We start from the raw sequence: 20,480 nt of genomic DNA on the forward strand, positions 1-20,480 counted from the left end.
CAGTACACTGTTCCACAGAAGTGATAACAATGGACATCCTTGCCTTTGTCCTGATCTTCAAGAGCAAGTATTTGCTTTTTAACCATGAAATGATGTTAGCTGTAGGTTCCTCCTTGATACCCTTTATCAACTCCTACTAGTTGCTGCTGGTTTCTGTAAAGAATGGATGTTGAATTCTCATAAGTGCTTTTTTGACTTGTATTGAAATGATCATATCACTTTTTTTTCTTTTGCCTTTTTAAAATGGTGAATAACACCGCTTAGCTTTTGAATGTCAAATCAGCCCTGCACTGGGAGCATATCTCTTGCTTGGTCATGATGTATTACCTGTGCTGTGCACTGCTGGATTCAATCTGCTAAGATTTAGTTCAGGATTTGCATCTATACGGATCTGTGGTTTTCTTGTAAAGTCTTTGTTTGGTTTTTGTATCAGGGTAATTGCTGGCCTCACAAATGAGGCTGGGGGAGTATTCCTTCCTCTTGTGTTTTCTGGAAGAACATATAGAATGGCTGTTACCTTTTCCTGTGGTGTTTCAGAGAATTCACCAGTGAAGCCATCTGGGCTAGGAATTCTCTTGTAGGAATGTTTGTCCCGACAGATTCAATTTCTTGAATATAGAGGTCTATTCAGCTCATCTGTGTTTTTGAGTATACTTGGGCAGCTTGTATCTTTCAAGGAATTGACCCATTTTGCCTAAGTTGAATTTATTGGCATAAAAATGTTCACAGTGTTCCCTTACAAATGCCGACAGGTTCTATAGGTTCCCCTCGTTCATTCCTGATATTGGCAATGTGTGTCTTCTCTCTTTTTCTTATATTAGTTTGGCCAGAGATTTATTGATTTTATTGATTTCAACAACCAGCTTTTGGTTTCATTGGTTTTTCCCTAGTATTTTCCCGTTTTTATTTCACTGATTTTTGCTCTTATTATTTGCTTCCTTGTCCTGCTTTGTGCTTGTCATTTTTTTTTTTTTAAGTTTGTCCTCTATTTTCTTAGGAAAGAAGTTTGATCATTCATTTGAAAGCACCTTTATTCTGACATACTTCCAATTAAATTTTCTCTAAGCACTGCTTTACTGCATCCCACAAACTTAGATAGGTTATACTTTAATTATTGTTTAATTAAAAATGTTTCCGGGGTGGGAACCTGGGTGGCTCAGTTGGTTAGGCAACTGCCTTCGGCTCAGGTCATGATCCTGGAGTCCCAGGATCGAGTCTCGCATCGGGCAGCTTGGTGGGGAGTCTGCTTCTCCCTCTGACCCTCCCCCCTCTCATGCTCTCTCTCTCTCTCTCAAATAAATAAATAAGTAAAATCTAGGAAAAACAAACAAACAAACACAAAAACTATTTTAAAAAAATGTTTCCGGGGCACTGGGTGGCTCAGTCTATTAAGCGTCTACCCTCAGCTCAGGTTATGATCCCATGGGCCTGGGACTGAGACCCGCATGGGGCTCCCTGTTCAACAGGGAGTCTGCTTCTTCCTCTCCGTCTGCTACTCCTCCTGCTTGTGCTCTCTCTCTGTCAAATACATAAATAAAATCTTTAAAAAATATGTGTATACTTTCTAACTTCCTTTCTTCTTTGACCCATGGGTTTTTAGAAGAGTGGTTTTTAAAATCCAAATATCTGAGGTTTTCCCTGATATTTTTCAGTTACTGATTTCTAGCTTAATTCCACTCTCATAAAACAACTATTTTTGGAAGATTTCAATCCTCTTCAATGTATTATAACTTGTTTTATGGCCCAAACGTGGTCATTCTTGGTGAGTATTTCATGTGTGCTCCAGAGGGCATGCATGTTCCGCTGTGTCAGGGGAGAGCGTCTGAAAAATGGCAGTTAGGTTATGTTCAAGTCTCCGTATCTGTAGTTACTTGCTGTCTAATTCTTCTATGAATCGTTGAGGGATCCTGAAATATCCAACTCTAAGTTGGATTTGTCTATTTATTTTTTCAGTTCTATCCAATTTTCATATATTTTGAATCTGTTACTAGATGCTACACAATCAGTACATTACATCCTCTTGATGAACAGACTTTCTTGTTAGGTGTTTCTAGCTTTCATCAAACACGGAAAGGATCTGACCATCTTTCCTGCAAATAATTTTTTCTTTACTTCCTCCTTCTTTGATTCCAATTACAAATACATTAGGCTCAGTGTTGTCCTACAACTCATTGATGCTTTGTTAACTTTTCACGCAATTCTTTTTTTCTGCTTCATTTTGAATACGTTCTTTTCTTTCTTAAAGACTTTATTTATTCATTTGAGAGAGAAAGAAAGAGATAGAGAGAGTACAAGCAAAGGGAGAGGCAGAGGCAGAGGGAGATTTGACTCTCCGCTGGGCTGGGAGCCGGATGTGGGGCTCCAAATCCCAGGACTGGGAGATCATGAGCTGAGCTGAAGGCAGGGGCTTCTTCTGAGCCACCCAGGTGCCCCTTGTGTACTTTCTTTTGTTATGGCTTTCACTGATCTTTTGTAACTAATCTCATCCACTGCATTGTTTTTCATACAACGTATGCTTCATCTCTAGATGTCACACATGTGTCTTTTATAGCCTCTGTTATTTTGTTCATGATGATCATGCTTTCCTCTATCTTCTTAAACATGGAATATATTGATAATAGCTGTTTTATTAAATTTCTTATCTCCTCCTTCTATCATCTGGGTCATTTCTTGTTTTGTTTCTATTGCCATGTCTCCTGATCATAATTGGTATTTTCCTGCCTGGTAATACTGGCGGGATGCCATACACTGTGGATGTTACATTGCTAGGTGCTGGATTTTATCATATTCCTTTAAATACTGTCGCTCCTTATTCTGGGATGCAGTTACTTGGGATCACTTTATCCTTCTGAGCTTTTTAAAGCACTTTAAGCGCAAGCAGAGAACAGCCTTTGGTGTGGGGCTTCTTTGACCCAGGAGGTCTCTACCCAGAGCAGCACATCTGGCTGAAAAGAACACAATGTAGGCATGGCCTTGGGTTCCATGATTTGTCCTGAATGCTGCGTCCTGGCAGTCCTCTCTCTGGCCTCAGTAGCCTCAGGAACTTCCTCAAATGCATGCACAGATCAGAAAGCAGCCAGAAGACTCGGAGGCCCCTTCTGCAGATCTCTGGAGTTCTTCCTCTGTGTATCTTATTCCTCTCCAGTATATTTTCTAGCAAATTCTAGAAATTTTGGCTCTCCAAGTTTTAATATTACTGTCTTCTGAATTTAGGAAAGCACCAGGATTTGCTGAGTTCCCCGTCCTTGCACCGTGATTCAGAGACGCTGAGTGAGGTCACAGTTAGGGAGCACGTGGTTTCCTTCCACTCGAGGATCACTGTCTGTCCTGGGCAGCCTATTGTCCAGTGTATGAAAATCAGTACTTCTTTTATTTTCTCTGGTTTTATACTTGTTTAAGGCAGAAGGATAGCTGGTCTCCATTATGATCGTGGTCTGAAGTTAAAGTCCCCACGGCATTTTGTGGTCAATTCTCATATGGTATCTCCTGACTTTTATTGTTGTTGTTGTTTTTCTCTAATCACTCATTTTCTTCACCAGATTGTAAGCTCTTTGAGTCCAGGGACTAGGTCTTGTTTATGAATAGAGTCCTTCCTACAGGAGCACCAGAGAAGTCAAGTGACTGAAGAATGAGCAGACCAAGGTTGATAAAAGAAATGAGATATAAAGGTGCTCGGAGTAGAGTCTGAGGACACCCTTTCCACTGTGAAACTGGCTGATCTGGTCGTGTGCTGTGACTCCCCAGTAGTCAGTTTCTGGCAGGACCGCCGCTGCCACGAACCTCCTTGCCAACAAGAGCCCAGCATCACTCTGACAACCCAAGTCCTTGAACCCTGGCCAATTCCCAACAGACCTGTCTACTGAAGAGTTAAGAAGTGGCTCTAATTAGGCAGCATTAATTTTCCAAGACAAGAGCCTCACCATGTGCAGTGAATACTTTGGCTATAAAACTCTTAAGAGGGCAAAAAAAGCATTCCCCAAACAGCACAGATTGTAAAGTCAGACAGACCTGAAATCTGAATCCTAAGTGTGCTGCCTCCTTGCTGTGCCAACATAGACAAGTTGCTTGACCTACGTGAACTTCAGTTTTCTCATCAAATGCGGATAATATGTAGTATCTTCTGTATATGAAGAAAACCCAGTATATAGTCAACACTTCAGAAATGATAGTATTGGAGGTTTAATCAGGATCCTTTAAGCAAGGATAGAAATCAAAATGAATGATGAGAAATCTGTACAAAAATATTAGTAGCCACCTGGTAATACTACCCCCAGGGAGAACATTCACTTGGAGGACAACCCATGTGCGAATATGCACCGGGCAGGACACTTTGCCTAATAATTATAAACCACAGCCTGAGGAATGCCAAACAATGTGTTTACTAGCTGACTTGTGGTTTCTTCTAGAGATGTACCTGTATGTCTGTCTGTCTGTGCCTCAGACACAGAGAACCACAATCAAACACAGGTACCAAAAAAAAGCTGGCAGGGACTGGGACAGCTATGTTGGCAGAAAGAGAGTGAAGGTGTGTTTGGTGGGGAAAAGTGAGGGTAAACAGGTACAAAAAGCACTGAGAAGATGATGCTAATAGAATTTTTCAAACTACTAGGTCTCTTTCTTAATATATATTTATCAGAACTTTTGTAAGAAGTAGCTTAAGGCTCAGAACTTTGAACACACTGAGATTTAAGAGAGAGCCACTGACATGCTTTAAGGAGTAAATATCAAAGCTTCAAAAAAAGTTTAAGGAACAAATTTTTCAGCTCAAAGAAGAGAAGATTCAGGAATAGTTGACTCTCAGAAAATATAGGAAGGATTATGCAAAAAAAAGGGGGGGGGATGGTGGTGGTCATCTCTCTGTCTCTAGTGACAAAGCTCAGTTGTAGCAGAAGAGGCCCATTCTCATGGCTATTAAAAATAGAAACAATTTTCCAAGGATATAGTGAGATTTCTTTTCCTGGAAATCTTTAAAAATAGACTCGACGTCCACTTTTCTAAGTATAACTGAGGTACATGCTGCGGAGGCATCCCCCTGGAGTACTCCTCACTCCATGTCCACCTGGGGGGCACCATCGACAAAGGGCTCACTCGACCTTCTCTCTAAAAACCACCCACATGTAGGGACGCCTACATGGGTGGCTCAGTGTGTTAAAGCCTCTGCCTTCGGCTCAGGTCATGGTCTCAGGGTCCTGGGATCGAGCCCCGCATTGGGCTCTCTGCTCGGCAGGGAGCCTGCTTCCTCCTCTCTCTCTCTCTCTCTCTCTGCCTGCCTCTCTGCCTACTTGTGATCTCTGTCTGTCAAATAAATAAATAAAATCTTAAAAAAAACAAACAAACAAAAAAACAACCAACCACACGTGAGCAGAGGGAGGCCAGGACTACCTGCTTCCACTGTAGGCTTTTGCAGAAACCACCATGTGCAGAGTGTTGGGCGGTGGGCTGGTTCCCCGCAGTGCACAGCTATGTGGGAGGGGGAGGGACATGAACTGGCCCTGCTGGCAGAGGGGTGACAGGTTCCAGGGGTGCTTATGGCAACAAGGAGAAAGTTTTGTCTACAAGGCAACAACTAGAACACTGGCCCATGACAGATAAAAACAACGGGATTTCCAGGTTGTCTGTGAAAAACAAAATCTGAATCTAAAGCTATGATGATTTTGGGGTGCCTGGGTTGAGCATCTGCCTTTGGCTCAGGTCATGATCCCAGGGTCGTGGGTTCAAGCCCCGTGTTGGGCTCTCTGCTCAGTGGGGAGTCTGCTTCTCCTTCTCCCTCTATCCCCCACTCGTGCTTTCTCTCTCTCTCTCTCTCACACACACACACACACTCTCCCTGTACCAAATAAATAAATAAATGTATTAAAAAAATAAAGCTAGGATGATTTGAAGCCCGCTGTGGTCTGTCAGACAAAGAGAACCAGGCCCTTGCTTCTACAAGTCCACACCAAGGCAAGAGTGGAGGACTCTCCCTTTTCTGGCATTAGCAGATGTAACAATTTCTTTAGAGAGTCAGAAATGGGCAAACGTATATCCTCTAGTTTGTGTGATTCCATGAACATCACACAAGGCTGTGCTACATACGGGTCACACCCATGGTAGTGAACAAACCGCCCTCTGGGCTCAAGGCATAGAACGTGAGGTGGCGACCAGCAGCACAGGGTACCGGGAGCTACAGAACCAGAACACATAGCCTTGGGGTCTTTGGTGAGAATCAACGACCAAAGGAGAGTTTCCTATGTGATATGTTGGGTCGGGATGTAAATTCTCCAGCTAAATTCCGAGCAGCTGTCAAACCTTCCATGAAAACACCTCACAGTGATTCCCATCTGAAGAAAAAGCTCCAGGATGGAGACTTCTTAAGATCCCTAAGCCCCCCACACAGGGCCCCAGCAGCACAGTGTTCATTATGACCCACTCCACACTGTTGGAAATCACTGGCCAACTCAGGTTTTGACAAGACAGCTAGTATGTGTCAGGTGTGCTAGTGCAAAAAAAGGGGGGAAAAAAAAGGCTGAGGGGTGCCTGGGTGGCTCAGTGGGTTGAGCCGCTGCCTTCGGCTCAGGTCATGATCTCAGGGTCTTGGGATCGAGTCCCGCATCGGGCTCTCTGCTCAGCAGAGGGCCTGCTTCCCCCTTTCTCTCTGCCTGTCTCTCTGCCTACTTGTGATTTCTCTCTCTCTGTCAAATAAATAAATAAAATTAAAAAAAAAAAAAAAGGCTGGGAACCATCCTTCTCTAACATAATTTCTACAGAGGGGCAGAAGTCAAGTTAGATAAGAATGCACAGCAAAACTACAAATATATAAAAATACCAAAGTTTCCTAAAGCTGTTTTACTCACAGTTTAAAAAAGACTGGGAACATGTCTATTGTCACCAACAGAGAACAGCACTCTTACTGTGGCTGCTGTTATGATCGGGGGCGGGGGGGGGGGTGTCCCAGGGGTATAGCTGGATATGCCCAGGGTGCCTAAGCTGCCTCTGAGAACCAGGGACTCTGACCTCTGATCCATGATTGGCCAGAATGGAGTGTGCAAATCTGTAGCCCTGGACGGAGCTTCTCCCTCTGCAGAGCTAAATGGTCCTCCCCATCATCAAATAAACAACTCTAGCATCACCAGTGCTGTAGCCCAGACACCCCAGATGGTAGCTTAATCGCCTGAAAGAATTAATAGTGCACCTCTAAGCACATTATTCACCCAGAGAATAGTTCAGGCAATGGGAAGAATCTGGCCCATTATAGCCCACACAATCGCTAAATAATATGCAATCACAGAAATGAAGCATGGCATATGGTAATCTCTCTATTATATTGAGATTCATTGTAATAAAAGTGCTGTTCAAAACCCTTCTGTAGAAATCTGGAAGGCATACCTTTTTTTTCTGGAAGAAACATTATAATAAGACAAGCCAGTCCTCCTAGGCACAGAAACGCCGCTAATGTCCGCTTCCGACCAAACCTAAACAACAGAAAGACGTTACACATTTCTCTTGAGGATCTTATAAATTCATCTGCTTTGTCTCCTGAACCTTCTTCCTGAAATGTCCCTGCTTTCATTATATATGTTCATGGTTGCTTAAAGAATGGGTGGCAGATGTGACTGACCAGGACATAAAATACGTAGCCATCACACAACCGGGGAAAACTGGCCAGGGAAAACTGGCCGGATGGCAGGATCGAATGAAGTGTGCAGGGGAAAAAAACACAGAATCATTCTACCGACTTCTGCGAGGGTTCACCATGTGCCAGGCGATGCTGAATGCTTCCCATCATTAGTTCCCATCATTAGTTCTCACAATAAACCTGTAAGGCATGCGCTGTGCTCGCCATCTTCCAGAAAATGAAAATGAACCATGGAGAACTGAGTCTTTAGCTCACTTCTTCTCGTGACCTGAATCTCTGGCAGTTCATTTTTAAAATTTTATTTAAAATCAATCAATTAACATATAGCGCATTAATAGTTTCAGAGGCAGAGGTCAGTGATTCGTCAGTTGCATACAACACCCAGTGCTCATTCTATCAAGTGCCCTCTTGAATGTCCATCCGCCGATTATCCCATCCCTCCCTCCCCACCTGCTCCCCTCCAGCAACCCTCAGTTTGTTTCCTATGATTAAGAGTCTTTGATTTCATCTTGTTTCATTTTCTCTTCTGCTATGTTCAATATGTTAAATTCCACATATGAGTGAAATCATACAACTGTTTTTCTCTGACTTACTTCCCTTAGCATAATAACCTCTAGTGCTATCCATGTCATTGCAAATTTTTAACACTGTAAAACAAGGCTCTCTCTCTTAAAAATACAAACGGAAAAAAAAAATTTCTTGTGAGTATTTCAGAATTAAATGACATGTACTGCACACTTCATCAAGGGAACTAATTTTCAAACAATTGCTGGAGGCTTGGATGAAAAGCACTGGCATTAACAAGCCTCCCTTCACTAGGGGCCTGTGACTTGCCAGGTTCCCTGTAGGAACTACCACGGTACTTGTAACCTGTATAGTAATTCTGCCAGGGAATTTTAGAAGCTCAAGTTTAGGGATAAGTATGCAGAAGCTTACCTGTCGAAGCCATCATCTGTTAAAGTCATCAAAGTAACACGTGGCTGAGACTAGATCTGAACTCAGTGGTAGTGGCTGGGAGACAGGACGACACGTGGGTTTCCGGGTCATTGTGCCTCATTTAACATCAGTACTGAGAATCTTCCAGTGCACAGGTGCCACGCCAGGTGGGCATGGGGGATGCAAAGCCAGAGAGGCTGCTCCCCAGGACGATACCCTTCTAAACCCTTCATAAGGGGTCCTCAGAGGTGGGCAAGGAAGCTGTGACAACGCAAGGGAGGGGCGTCTGGCTCACTGGAGGTGATGGGGACATATTTCTGAATATGCAGCCTGACTCGGCTCTTGGACCATGGTGACAGCAAGCTCAGTCCTTAACAGAGGGGGCAGCACAGATGACCAGGACTGCCCCCAGAGAAAAGCTGAACAGATTCTACACCCGCCCTACATAATGCCCTGAGCCCACCACCCATGACAACAGCCCCAAGGGTAGTGCAAAAGGAATGCTGTTTGGGTGAAAATGATGATTTCTGGAGAACGGGAAACAGCACAATCCAGCTGATTCACACTGAATGGGATTTTCAGTTGCCCTGGTCAGGGCTCAGTAACAGAAGCGACCTAATAGGGAAACTGAGGAAACAGAGCTCTCTATAAAAGAGAATTCTTTTAAAAAGTATTGTAAGATACCCCACTAATAAGTAGCAAAAGCAGGGTGAATTCCTCCCCTCATTGAAATTGAGTGTGTCTTAAGAGCTAAGAAAAGTCTTTTCAGGTCCTCCAATTCTATGGCTTGTGTAAGAACCTCTGCATGATAGGGGGTGGGTCGACCAAGCTCTATCTATACAGAGCCAATAATCCTTTCTCTTGGGGAGAATAGACTACACACAGACTATCCAAAACCCGGTGGTAGTGCCTTTTAATACTGGATTGAAAACCTACATAAATATGAAACCCAAGCAATACCACACTAAAAAGTGAATTCCAACTGCATTTGGTCTGAAAAGAATTCTAATCACCCTGGAGTGCTGAGCGGATACTGCCTGTCAACAAAGACAATGATACTTAGGTATTTATGGATATGAGAGTGTGATCCTATGTGGGGCCCTTCATACTCAATTCTACTCACCATTTCTGGTTAATCAAGTAGATGCAGATAGGGTAAGATGGAATCTCTATGAGGCCAGACAGGGCCAGGTTGGCATAAATATTTCCACCGAGATCCCCTGCACTCAGAGTGAGGCCGTAGTACACCAAGCTGCACACGAACCTGCAGTTGGGGTGAAAGACAAGAAGGCCAACAGAAAAAGCACGTGAGAATCTGCCGGAGAAGGTCCAGTCACTGGTTCAGTATAATGTCATCTGTCTTAAGCAATCAGCGTGACGTTCCCACTGACCTTTCCATCCCAATCTAAATGTATTCTAGGGGCCTTGGAAGTGGCTGAGTGACGCCTAGATGCTCTCTAAAGCAGATGAGTGGCTACTCCTGGAAGAGTGCAGACATGGTCTGTCCTTCCATCAAGCACACCTGCATTTAACAGAAGACAATGACTACTCTCGTTTTATTTTAATCCAGCAGTTTATGAACACTGGCCGCAGGCGACTGCTGTGTTATTGTCCAAAAGACTCTAGGAAAGAGCTCCCGAGGGGAAAGCCAACAGGGTGCGGTGTTGAGAGCATGCACTGAGAAGTGACCAGATGGTTGGTGGGTCACCTGCAGGCCAGAGATGACTGGCCCTCCAACCCCCTGATCAGGTTCTCGACCCACCCAGACAGGAAAGAGAAGACTGGGAGCCCAGCGGAGGCAGGATCCTCCAGGAAGGTCAGCTGAGGAAGGACCCTCGGAGAAGCCATCAGTTTATTTCTGCGTGCTGTTTCTGCAACACTTGGGGACAGGCTCCTAGGTCGCAGGCACTGGGCCAGGAACAAAGGAGCTGGGGGAGGGGGTCGTAAGCCGACCAAAGTGCCACCCTGAAGCTCCAGGTCGGGGCTTTCTCAAGCAGAGGGAAGAGAAGAAAACAAACACCTGTGCCTAGGAAACTGAATTATTAAAAACAAAATGAAACAGAACAAACAGAAACAAACCACCAAAAGTAGGCTTTGCTGGTTCTATAGATGTATTTTGGAAACCACACATTTTTATACAATGTACTACAGGTTGTGGAAGTCCGTCAGTTTTCACATTTTTGCAATTCACCTGATGGGTGTTTATTACAGGGAAGTTTCCGTTGGCTTCCCTTTTGTTTTCCTTAGAAAACGTGGGATGAGCTGTTGCTACCACGAGATCAAACAGGAGAGGGGAAAGCTTTCTCTCCATCTTGCTAAAACAGCCAAATGGGCCAGGTGCCCTGGGCTATTAAGAAGGCGCTGCAGTGAGCAGGAGAGGGATGGGAGGAGAGGAGAGGGACCTCTGGAGCTGGACTGTTTAGAGGGGCATCCCTCCCTGGCAAACAGCTGGCCGCAGCAGCTACATCCCATTATAGCTCACTGCATGGAGCTGTCACTCACGTACTAAGGATGATGAGCGGTGTCGGAGCCATGACATCATGTGTAAGGATGCAAGGTGACACTGAGCTGTTTTGCCTGTAGCACCTACCTTGTCTGCAAGCAGTAAGCTAAAAAATATAAACCCATGCAGCTTTCTAAAGTATTTAAAAAATCCTATCTTCCTGCAGTAGACATCCTCCTCTGCTATGCATTGTATGCAGCAGTGTGTGTCTACTCTGCACTTAAAATAGAAAGCACCAGGGGTGGGGGTGGGGGGCTCAGTGGGTTAAGCATCCAACTCTTGATTTTAGCTCAGGTCTTGATCTCAGGCTCATGAGATCGAGCCCTGCATCCTGGGATTCTCTCTCTCTCTTTCTCTCTGCCCCTCCATCCACCCTCTCCAAGCTCACTCTCGCACATGCTCAATCAATCAATCAATCAATCAAAGAGAAATCCCAGTGAAGTAGTTCCAGCCGTGGAAACACACATATTTAAACACAGCTGGGATGGTAGCAACTCAGGCACAAATAAACAAAACCAGTTTAGGACACGAGAAGTGAGTAGAAGCTGCCAGTAGTGGGTGAGCACGGGGCGGAGGCTGGGGAGGGGGGGGAGCATGGGCCGATGGTCCCAAGGCAGGGACTCCGCCTGCGAGGTTCCTTAATGGCAAGCTGGTCATTGGGATGCATAATTACAGCTGTTAAAATCATTTCAATCCTTTTTACGGGCCCCAAGCAAAATTTAGAATGCTTGCATAATACTTAACAGTATATTTAGGGCATCAAAGAACTATTTAAAAAGGAACTAGTGTGGGAAATAACCAAAGGAACAGATGTGAACCGCGGAGGTACCATTTTACTCCCAGGTAAGGGCTGTCTTCAATGACAGACCCACAGAAAAGACTTCAGAATTTTACAGCATCTTCAAAAACAACAGCCGTTATGTGGAATGACACTGTCTCTATAACTGCATATTTTAGCATTTGGAGCCCAGGGGGAAGAGGTTCATTTGAGAAGAGCTCCTTTGGCTGTGTAAGACAGAAAATAAACGGATGTTCTCCCTGGTTCCCAGTCTACTTTGTTTGTCTGTTTTTATCCCCTGGAGGCCAGAATCCAAAAGTTAATCTGCGTCAAAAAAACAAAAAACAAAAAAACCCCAAAAACCTAAATACAAGAAGTAAATTATCCTCAAGAAGTAGGCAGAGGGTTTGACTGTCTATATGACATGCAAATGTGGAGTTTTATGGAGCCCAAAGCGCCTGAATATATTATGTAAATGTCTGGAATAAGCCGAACCCTGAGGAGTAGCTCCTACACTGGGTCTTCAGGTCTGGCTTCTCAAAGTTCCCTTAATCTCCATGGCTCCAACCGTGAGTCCTCTGTTTCTTCTGCATCTGGGATATTCCAGCACAGTGCTGGGTCTATGGGGAGGGCGGCAGAGGGGATGCCCTGGCCCCTAATCACAGAGGTGGCAGCCATGCCTGGCTGGGTGGAAAAGGAGAATCACGATATAGTAAAATATATTCACAGCTTCATCCTGTCCATCTGCTGTTTTCAACAGTTTTACATTGAAGATCACTTTCATATAAAATGATTCTCCTTAATCCCCACACGAAAATGTAGGTTTCTACGCAGACTTCATGGCAAATGCATGCCAACCACAGCAAGACAGTCCTTCGAGCTGGTAAATATGCTGTTCACACCCAATCCTGGGCCCAATCTAAGGCAACCGAGCAAAATGGACGGGCATACCTAGGAGATACTGTGGGTTCTAGACCACTGCAATAAAGTGAGTATTACAGTAGAGCAAGTCAGGTGAATATTTCGGTTTCCCAGTGCATAGGGAAGTTATGAATATACTATATTGCAGTCTGTTAAGTGTGTAAAAGCATTGTGTCTAAAAAAACGATGTAGATACTTTAATTTAAAATAAATTATTGCTAAAAAATGCTAACCATCATGTGGGCTTTCAGCAAGTCATCTTTTCGCTGGTGGAGGGTCGTGCCTCGCTGCCGACGTCTGCTGGCTAAGCAGGGTGCTGGCTGCTGAAGGCTGCGGTGGTTGAGGCAATTTCTTAAAATGAGACAAGACTGAAGTTCGCCGCTGACTGACTCTTTCTTTCATGAGCGATTTCTCTGTAGCATGTGATGCTGTTTGATAGGTAGGACTTCTTTCAGAACTGGAGTCAGTCCTCAAACCCTGCTGCTGCTTTGTCAACAAAGAAATACTCTAAACCCGATGTTGCCATTGCAGCAGTCTTCACAGCAGCTTCACCAGGAGTAGATTCCGTCTCCAGAAACCACTTTCTTTGCTCATCCGTAAGAAGGTGACTCTTCATCCGTGCAAGTTCGATCACGAGATTACAGCAGTTCAGTCCTGTCTTCAGGGTCCACTTGTCATTCTCGTTCTCTTGCTGTTTCCACCACATCTTCAGTTACTTCCTCCACTGAAGTCTCGAACCCCTCCAAGTCAGCCACAAGAGCTGGAATCCACTTCTTCCACACTCCTATTTATGTGGGTATTTTGACCTCTTCCTATGAAACAAGAATGTTCTCAATGGCATCTAGAATGATGAATCTTTTCCAGAAGGTCTCCAATGCACTCTGCCCAGCTCCATCAAAGGAATCTCCGGCACCCATACCCTTACAAAGTGTATGTCTTAAATCACAAGATTAGAAAGTTGAAATGACTCCTTCATCCATGGGCTGCAGAACAGACATGATGGGGGGCATGAAAACCGTATTAATCTCATTGGCCATCTCCCTCAGGGCTCCTGGGCACCCACGTGTATTGTCAGTGAGCAGTAGTATTTTGAAAGGAATCTTTTTTTTTTTCTGAGCAGTAGGTCTTAATAGTGGGCTTCAAATATTTGTAAACAGATGTGCTGTCATCCAGGCTTTGTTGTTCCCTGTAGAGAGCACTGGCTTCCACTTTAAGTCACCAGCTGCATCAGCCCCTATCGAGAGTGTCAGACTGTCCATGTACTGACTCCTCTTCTCTGACTACAGAAGTCCTACGTGGCATCTTCTTCCAGAAGAAGGCTGTTTCACTGACATGGAAATCTGTTGTTCAGTGGAGCCACCTTCCTGGGTTGTCTGAGCTGGATCTTCTGGAGAACCCTCTGCAGCTGCCGCATCAGCACTCGCTGCTTCACCTTGCGCTTTTCTGTTACAGATACGGCTTATTTTCTTAAACGTCATGGACCAACCTCTGTGAACTTCAGACTCTCCTTCTGCAGCCTCCCCACCTCTCTCAGCCTTCATGGAATTGAAGAGAGTTAGGGCCTTGCTCTGGATCAGACTCTGGCTTAGGGGAATGTGGTGGCTGGTTTGATGTTTTAACCAGACCACGAGAACTGTCTCCTAATATATCAGCCATAAGGCTGTTTAGTTTTTAATCATCCATGTGTTCACTAGAGTAGCGCTTTTCATTTCCTTTAAGAACTTTTCTTTGATGCATAACTTGGCCAGCTGTTTGGTGCAAGAAGCCTAGCTTTTGGCCTATCTTTGGCTTTTAACATGTCTTCCTTGATAAGCTGAGCCATTTCTAGTTTTTGATTTGCAGTAAGAGACATGTGACTGTTCTTCTCACTTGAACACAGAGGGACCATGGTAGGCCTAATTAACTGGCCTAATTCTGATATTGTTGTGTCTCCAGGAATAGAGAGGCCCCAAAGAGGGACAGAGCTAGGGAAACGGCCAGTCAGTGGAACAGTCAGAACCCACACGACATTTATTAAGTTCATTGTCATATACAGATGCGCTTCGTGGTATCCCCGAACAATTATAACAGTAACCCCAAGGATTACTGATCACAGATCACCATGACAAACAGGATACTAATGAAAAAGTTTGAAATATTGAGAGGATTAACAAAATGTGACACAGAGTCACGAAGGGAACAAATACTGTTGGAAAATGGTGCCAGCAGACTTGCTCAATGCAGGGTTGCCGCAAACCTTCAACCATGAAGCACAGAGTATCTGAGAAGCACAGTAAAACGCAGACGCCTACACAGTACGACCACATACGTGCACTTCATGCCCTGTATGAATTGCCCATCCACTTTCTCCCCTTTCTGCTTCATTCTTTAAGTGGAGTCATCTTGAACCATTCAGTGTGATTCACGTGAATCCTGAGAGCATGGTGAGAGGCGGGTAGGAATAAACTAAGCGAGAAAATCAGATTCAGAGACTATCTGTTCACGCCCTGATTTGCACAGGTGGCTTGCAATCCATCATTTCACACTCCCAGGACTCCATTTGTACAAGGAACAATACTGCCCACCCCCCGGGGAGTGAGCGAGCGAGTAAGAATGCCACAGAGTACAGGATGGGGCATGACAACTGGAGTGTGCTAGCTCACCACCTTGATGCTAAAACCAAAGGTAGGTACTGTAAATTCCTATTTAGAAATTCTTCTAATATGCTTGCTTTCCTCTTTTTTGGCGGGGGGGACAAGGAGGCTGGTGATGTGGGTACTTAAATATTTACATGAAAGAACTCAGGAGCAAAGATGTGTTTCCACTGTCTATTTACTCAAGTTCAGTAAACCTGCCATCCGTAAACCGTGGGTCCCTCCTTGACCGGGAGGGTACCATGAAAGCAGAGCGGAGCGCGACACGGGCACCAAGAGGCAGAGGACCTGTTCTTGCGAAAACCACTTCAAGCTGACAAAGCAGGTAAAATTTTCTGTAAGCCTGGAGAAGGAACACATCATCAACAGCCCTTTAGCAACCTGAGTTGAAGATTGGGACAATACCCCTCAGGAATAATTACCAGATGAACATCAGGGTCAGCGTGTGCCCCAAGAGGATGCGGTAACGGAACAGATCCAGGAAGCTTCCGGTCTCTCTGTGGCTCCTGCTGGCCGGGTAGGTTAGTGAGAACGTACACTTGAGCTTGCGGTTCCTCCTGGCAATGAGGTACAGAGCCGCTTCGGCCTCACTCAGTCGACCCTGGGAGTATAACCAACGAGGTGATTCAGGAATGAATCTGAAAGAGACGTCAGTAAAGGCTGTATATTCATACAGGAAGGAGACAATTCGCCTAGGAGTATGCGGATTCCCTCATCACAACTGGATTCCTTGTGAGGGTTAAAACTACCTCTCCAGTGACAGGTGAAAGAGAGAGGGGCCACTTTCAACAGCATGCCGGGGCTAAAAGCCGCTAAAAGCGGCTTTATGAAAGGAAATCAAGAACATACTTCGAAAACAGTAAAAAACAAAACAAAAAACAAATAAACAAAAAAAAGTAAGCAGTATGCATTTCCTTTTAAACAAATTTAAATAGATGAATGGCAAGTTAAGCCTCGAATACTGAGTGACACAAATTTTTCATAAAGCACAGGTCAGAGAGAGGGTTCCTAACCCTAGCCAAGTGTGAGAATACTACTAAAGAGATGGCAGGTGTTTAAGTCCTGACAAAGCCTCATAAAGAAGATAATTTTTATTGTCTCATCTGAAAAAATAGATTTTTAAAACATGATTTTAATGTAGCAATATGTTATTAAGAAGGCAGAAATTATTTTAAGACTCTACATAAAATCAAACAGGGTTCATCACATTTCAACCACTTTCAAGCATTTCCTGCTTCAAAATGCTTGAATCGGTTGACATGCTCACTTTGATATGTCCTCAGGGTATTTCCTGCCCCTAAGACCTTAAAGAATTAAAATCATCTTCTGGTTAACTTCCAGGTACCAAATAATTATTTTCTGCTATAACTACGAAGTACTGAACAGTTATATTGCCACTAATATTTTCCAGTTGTTTTAAGACTTGGCTCTCTGATGTGCCCTTTTCCTCTGCACGCTTCTGTGTACACGGCTAGAGGACTTGTCAAAGACAAATGGGGACAGGAACAACGACACCTCGTTTACTAAATATAGCATCTAGTATCTTTTGATCTAATGTGACATTATTTGCTTAACATGAAGCTTCTATCTATGAGTACCACTGGCCATTGAAGATGCCTTCTAGAATTCTCCGCACCTTCCCATAGGCATAGTGACGTGGCGACAAATACCATGGAATTTGGAACTTCGTGGATAGCCAGTCCATCAAGAACCACTTACTGAGCACTTTCATTCTGTGTCCAGCAATGTAGTGGGTGCTCAGAGGAAACAAGGCGGTGGGAATCCTCCCAGAGCTTTGCTGCTGGGGAGAGAATATTCGTGCACATTTGGTCGTCAACAAAAGCAGGGCCACAGACCTACAGCAGCCTAAAAAAAATCCATTGATTTACAGCTTCATTACTGTTCGATTATTGTTACTAATACACAAGCAGGTAATCAAGCAAAATAGTGTTCTGCTGGAAGTCAGGTCTGCTGATCTAGTGGACCCGCTGGCCCTATTCACCAGGCAGCTGATGAGCCACCATGTAAACCACGTGATGGACTCGAAGTGCGAATACAAAGAACATAAACGAAGCCTACTGTGATGAGCACAGAGAGCACCCCTGGGAGGGAAAAGGAAGTGGGACACCAGAAGTCTGTCGTCATAAAAATTAAAACCGAGGGGGATGGGAGGTGAGAGAAAGGAGACAAGGGAACCACCAAAATACTAACAGTCACTATCTTCGGGTCATTTAGCTCACTGCCCCCTTTCCCTCCAACTTCCCTGCTTTCAGAATTGTTGATAAGCATTGATCACTGTTAAAATGTTTGTAAATCGCTGTTACATAAATGTTTACATTACTGTTAAATGTTTATAAATCAGCTTTGTACTTGAGAGATAGTCACACTTTGGAAATTTGAGTTACTAAACCATTTCTGTGTGGAAAGGGTCTGTCTTGCACATGAACCGAGGACCTGACACATCCCCACACTTGGAGAAGCCAGGAAGCTCCCTTACGCAAAGGCTCACCTAGCGGCCAACGGATGGCTTGGGAGTATAAATTCCAACGCGTGCCGATTCTGCATATCAAACAGTAAGAAGTGCTTTTAAAAGAAAGAGCAATCTTTGAACATGCTGACCACTGCATGGTGCTAGGGCCATCTTCGGAAGCTACACGGCTAATTTAACAATGTTGTCTCTGCTCAAACATGTCCTGTGAATTTCTCAGAAGGTGGAAAATCTTTGTAAATTATGAGGCTCTGATCTGTAGAGTAAAACTGTTTAAATCCACGTATTGTGAAAATGAGGATTTTTTAAACTACGCACTAATGTTTCTAGTAAAATAAAATAAAAAAAAACAAGGTAGGACCCTAAAATAATGAGTTTTTCTTATGTTACTGACAGCTATTTCTGAAGGCTAGCGGCAGCTGTTTTTGTGCCCACACCCGTCCAGTGGACCTGAAGGATCATCGTGCGGAAGGCCCTGGGCATCGGTGCTGGGGGTCAGGTTGACGGAGCTGAGCAGCCTCCAGGGAGGGAGCTCCTAGTGCAGAAGGAGACAGGCTCCAGCATGAGGTGGAAAGAGAGCCCTCAAAGGGCATGGGGTAAGTGCTGGAGAATTCAGAAGCCAAAACAAATGACGGGCAGCTGGAGGTGCGATGGGGAGAAGTTTGGAGGGGGTGGCATCTGAGCAAACCCAGAAGGCCAGGAGTTAACTGGGAAGACCGGAGGCCGGGGTGTGGGAAGGTCAGGGGCAGCAGTGAGAAGGGCAAGGCATGCAAGCAGGACAGGACAAGCTGATGCCAGAAACTGCAAGCAGCTCGCTGTGCTCAGGACACAGGATATGGGAAATGGGCTGAGAGACGATCAGAGGAGATAAACTGCAGGCTGACCATTGGAAGGCCTAATGGAATAAATATATATATTTCAGGTTCACATGCTCTTTTTTCTCTATTTCCTATTTTTTCCTGACCTGAATTCATTTCCCAGGGTGTGGATGTCCCCACCTAGCACTGGGGCCATAACAAACTCAGACCACATTCAGAAAAACAGGCAGGGGCGGCCTGGGTGGCTCAGTGGGTTAAGCCTCTGCCTTCGGGTTGGGTCATGGTCTCAGGGTCCTGGGACTGAGGCCCAAGTCGGGCTCTCTGCTCGGCAGGGAGCTTGCTTCCCCCTCTCTCTCTGCCTGCCTCTCTGCCTACTTGTGATCTCTCTCTCTCTCTCTGTCAAATAAATAAATAAAATCTTTTAAAAAAAAAAGAAAAGAAAAGATAGGCAGAACAGCTAATGCCATCCATCAGAGTTGTTCTAAAGGAGACTTATTAGCTATTTAAAAAGAAAATTCATTTGTTAACCCACATTTACATAACAGCTTATTAATTCAAGGATGATACTAGGCACCATTTATTCCAAAAATTTGTAATACACAAACTAATAAAATGTTGTCAATTTCCCTTTATGGTAGAATTATCTCATTCCAATTCATATAACTAAATGCATTTAATACATTTTGCTTTTTAAGTACAGGTAAACTATTTCTATTGTACTCATTCTTTAAAATTTATTTATTTATTTTTAAGTAATTTCTATACCCAGTGTGGGGCTCGAACTCACAACCCCAAGATCAAGAGTCCCATGCTCTTCCAACAGAGCCAGTCAGGTACCCTACTATTATACTCATTTTTGCACTTAATTCTCTTATTTCAAAGAGAATACAAAAACAGATTTCAGTTCAATCCTCAATCTACCAAATCTCAATTAGTATAACTTGAATAAAGAACAACTACATTAAAGATGCATCTGAAGGAAAATTCTACCACAGATATCCCTCACTTTATGGCACAGAAGCTGGTACCAGCTTCTGAAGATTTTATTTATTCCCAAGATTTTAATGATTAAAATTAGAGGTCTGATACCTCAGGAGAAAGCCCTTCATAAGCACATTAAAACTTCTGGTGAAATAAAACTAAAAATTCAAACTTCTTTTTCTTTTAAATATTTTATTTATTAGAGAGAAAGAGAGAGTGCACAAGCGGTGTAGTGGGAGGCAGAGGAAAAGCAGGCCAGGGAGCCTGATGCAGAACTCGATCCCAGGACCCTGAGACCATGACCTGAGCTGAAGGCAGATGCTTAACTGACTGAGCCACCCAGGTGCCCCTAAAAGGTCAAACTTCTTTTTTTTTTTTTTTTAAAGATTTTATTTATTTATTTGACAGACAGAGATCACAAGTAGGCAGAGAGGCAGGCAGAGAGAGGAAAGGAAGCAGGCTCTCTGCTGGGCAGAGAGCCTGATGTGGGGCTCGATCCCAGGACCCTGGGATCATGACCTGAGCCGAAGGCAGAGGCTTTAACCCACTGAGCCACCCAGGCGCCCCTAAAATGTCAAACTTCTTAAAAACATCATTAAAATGATGAAATAAGAAATGGAATAGTATTACTTCTTTGTGACTAAAGATCAGAACATAGTATAGTATTTATGACTGAAACTGGGCTTCTAGGCCCCAACAAGATGGTCAGTATTTAATGTTAATTTTATGAAGAACTCTGTAAATGTCTCTTAAATGTTTGTTTTATATTTGTTAAATAGCCTGAGGCTATTTAGGGAAGAATATTAA

General features: G+C 44.0%; 1 protein-coding gene across 1 annotated transcript in view; it reads right to left on the bottom strand.

Annotated features, from left to right (window-relative positions):
* SLC22A15 (solute carrier family 22 member 15) overlaps positions 1 to 20,480 on the bottom strand; it is a 79,685-nt gene that overhangs the window by 12,544 nt on the left and 46,661 nt on the right. The window contains exons 6-8 of the mRNA XM_080801792.1: positions 15,809 to 16,024; positions 9,675 to 9,815; positions 7,366 to 7,451 (exon numbers count right to left, since the gene is read on the bottom strand). Coding sequence (XP_080657918.1) covers positions 7,366 to 7,451; positions 9,675 to 9,815; positions 15,809 to 16,024 — 443 coding nt within the window. The remainder of the gene's footprint in view (positions 1 to 7,365; positions 7,452 to 9,674; positions 9,816 to 15,808; positions 16,025 to 20,480) is intronic.

The sequence above is a fragment of the Martes martes genome, assembly GCF_963455335.1.
Source record: "Martes martes genome assembly, chromosome: 4".
Taxonomy (NCBI): domain Eukaryota; kingdom Metazoa; phylum Chordata; class Mammalia; order Carnivora; family Mustelidae; genus Martes; species Martes martes.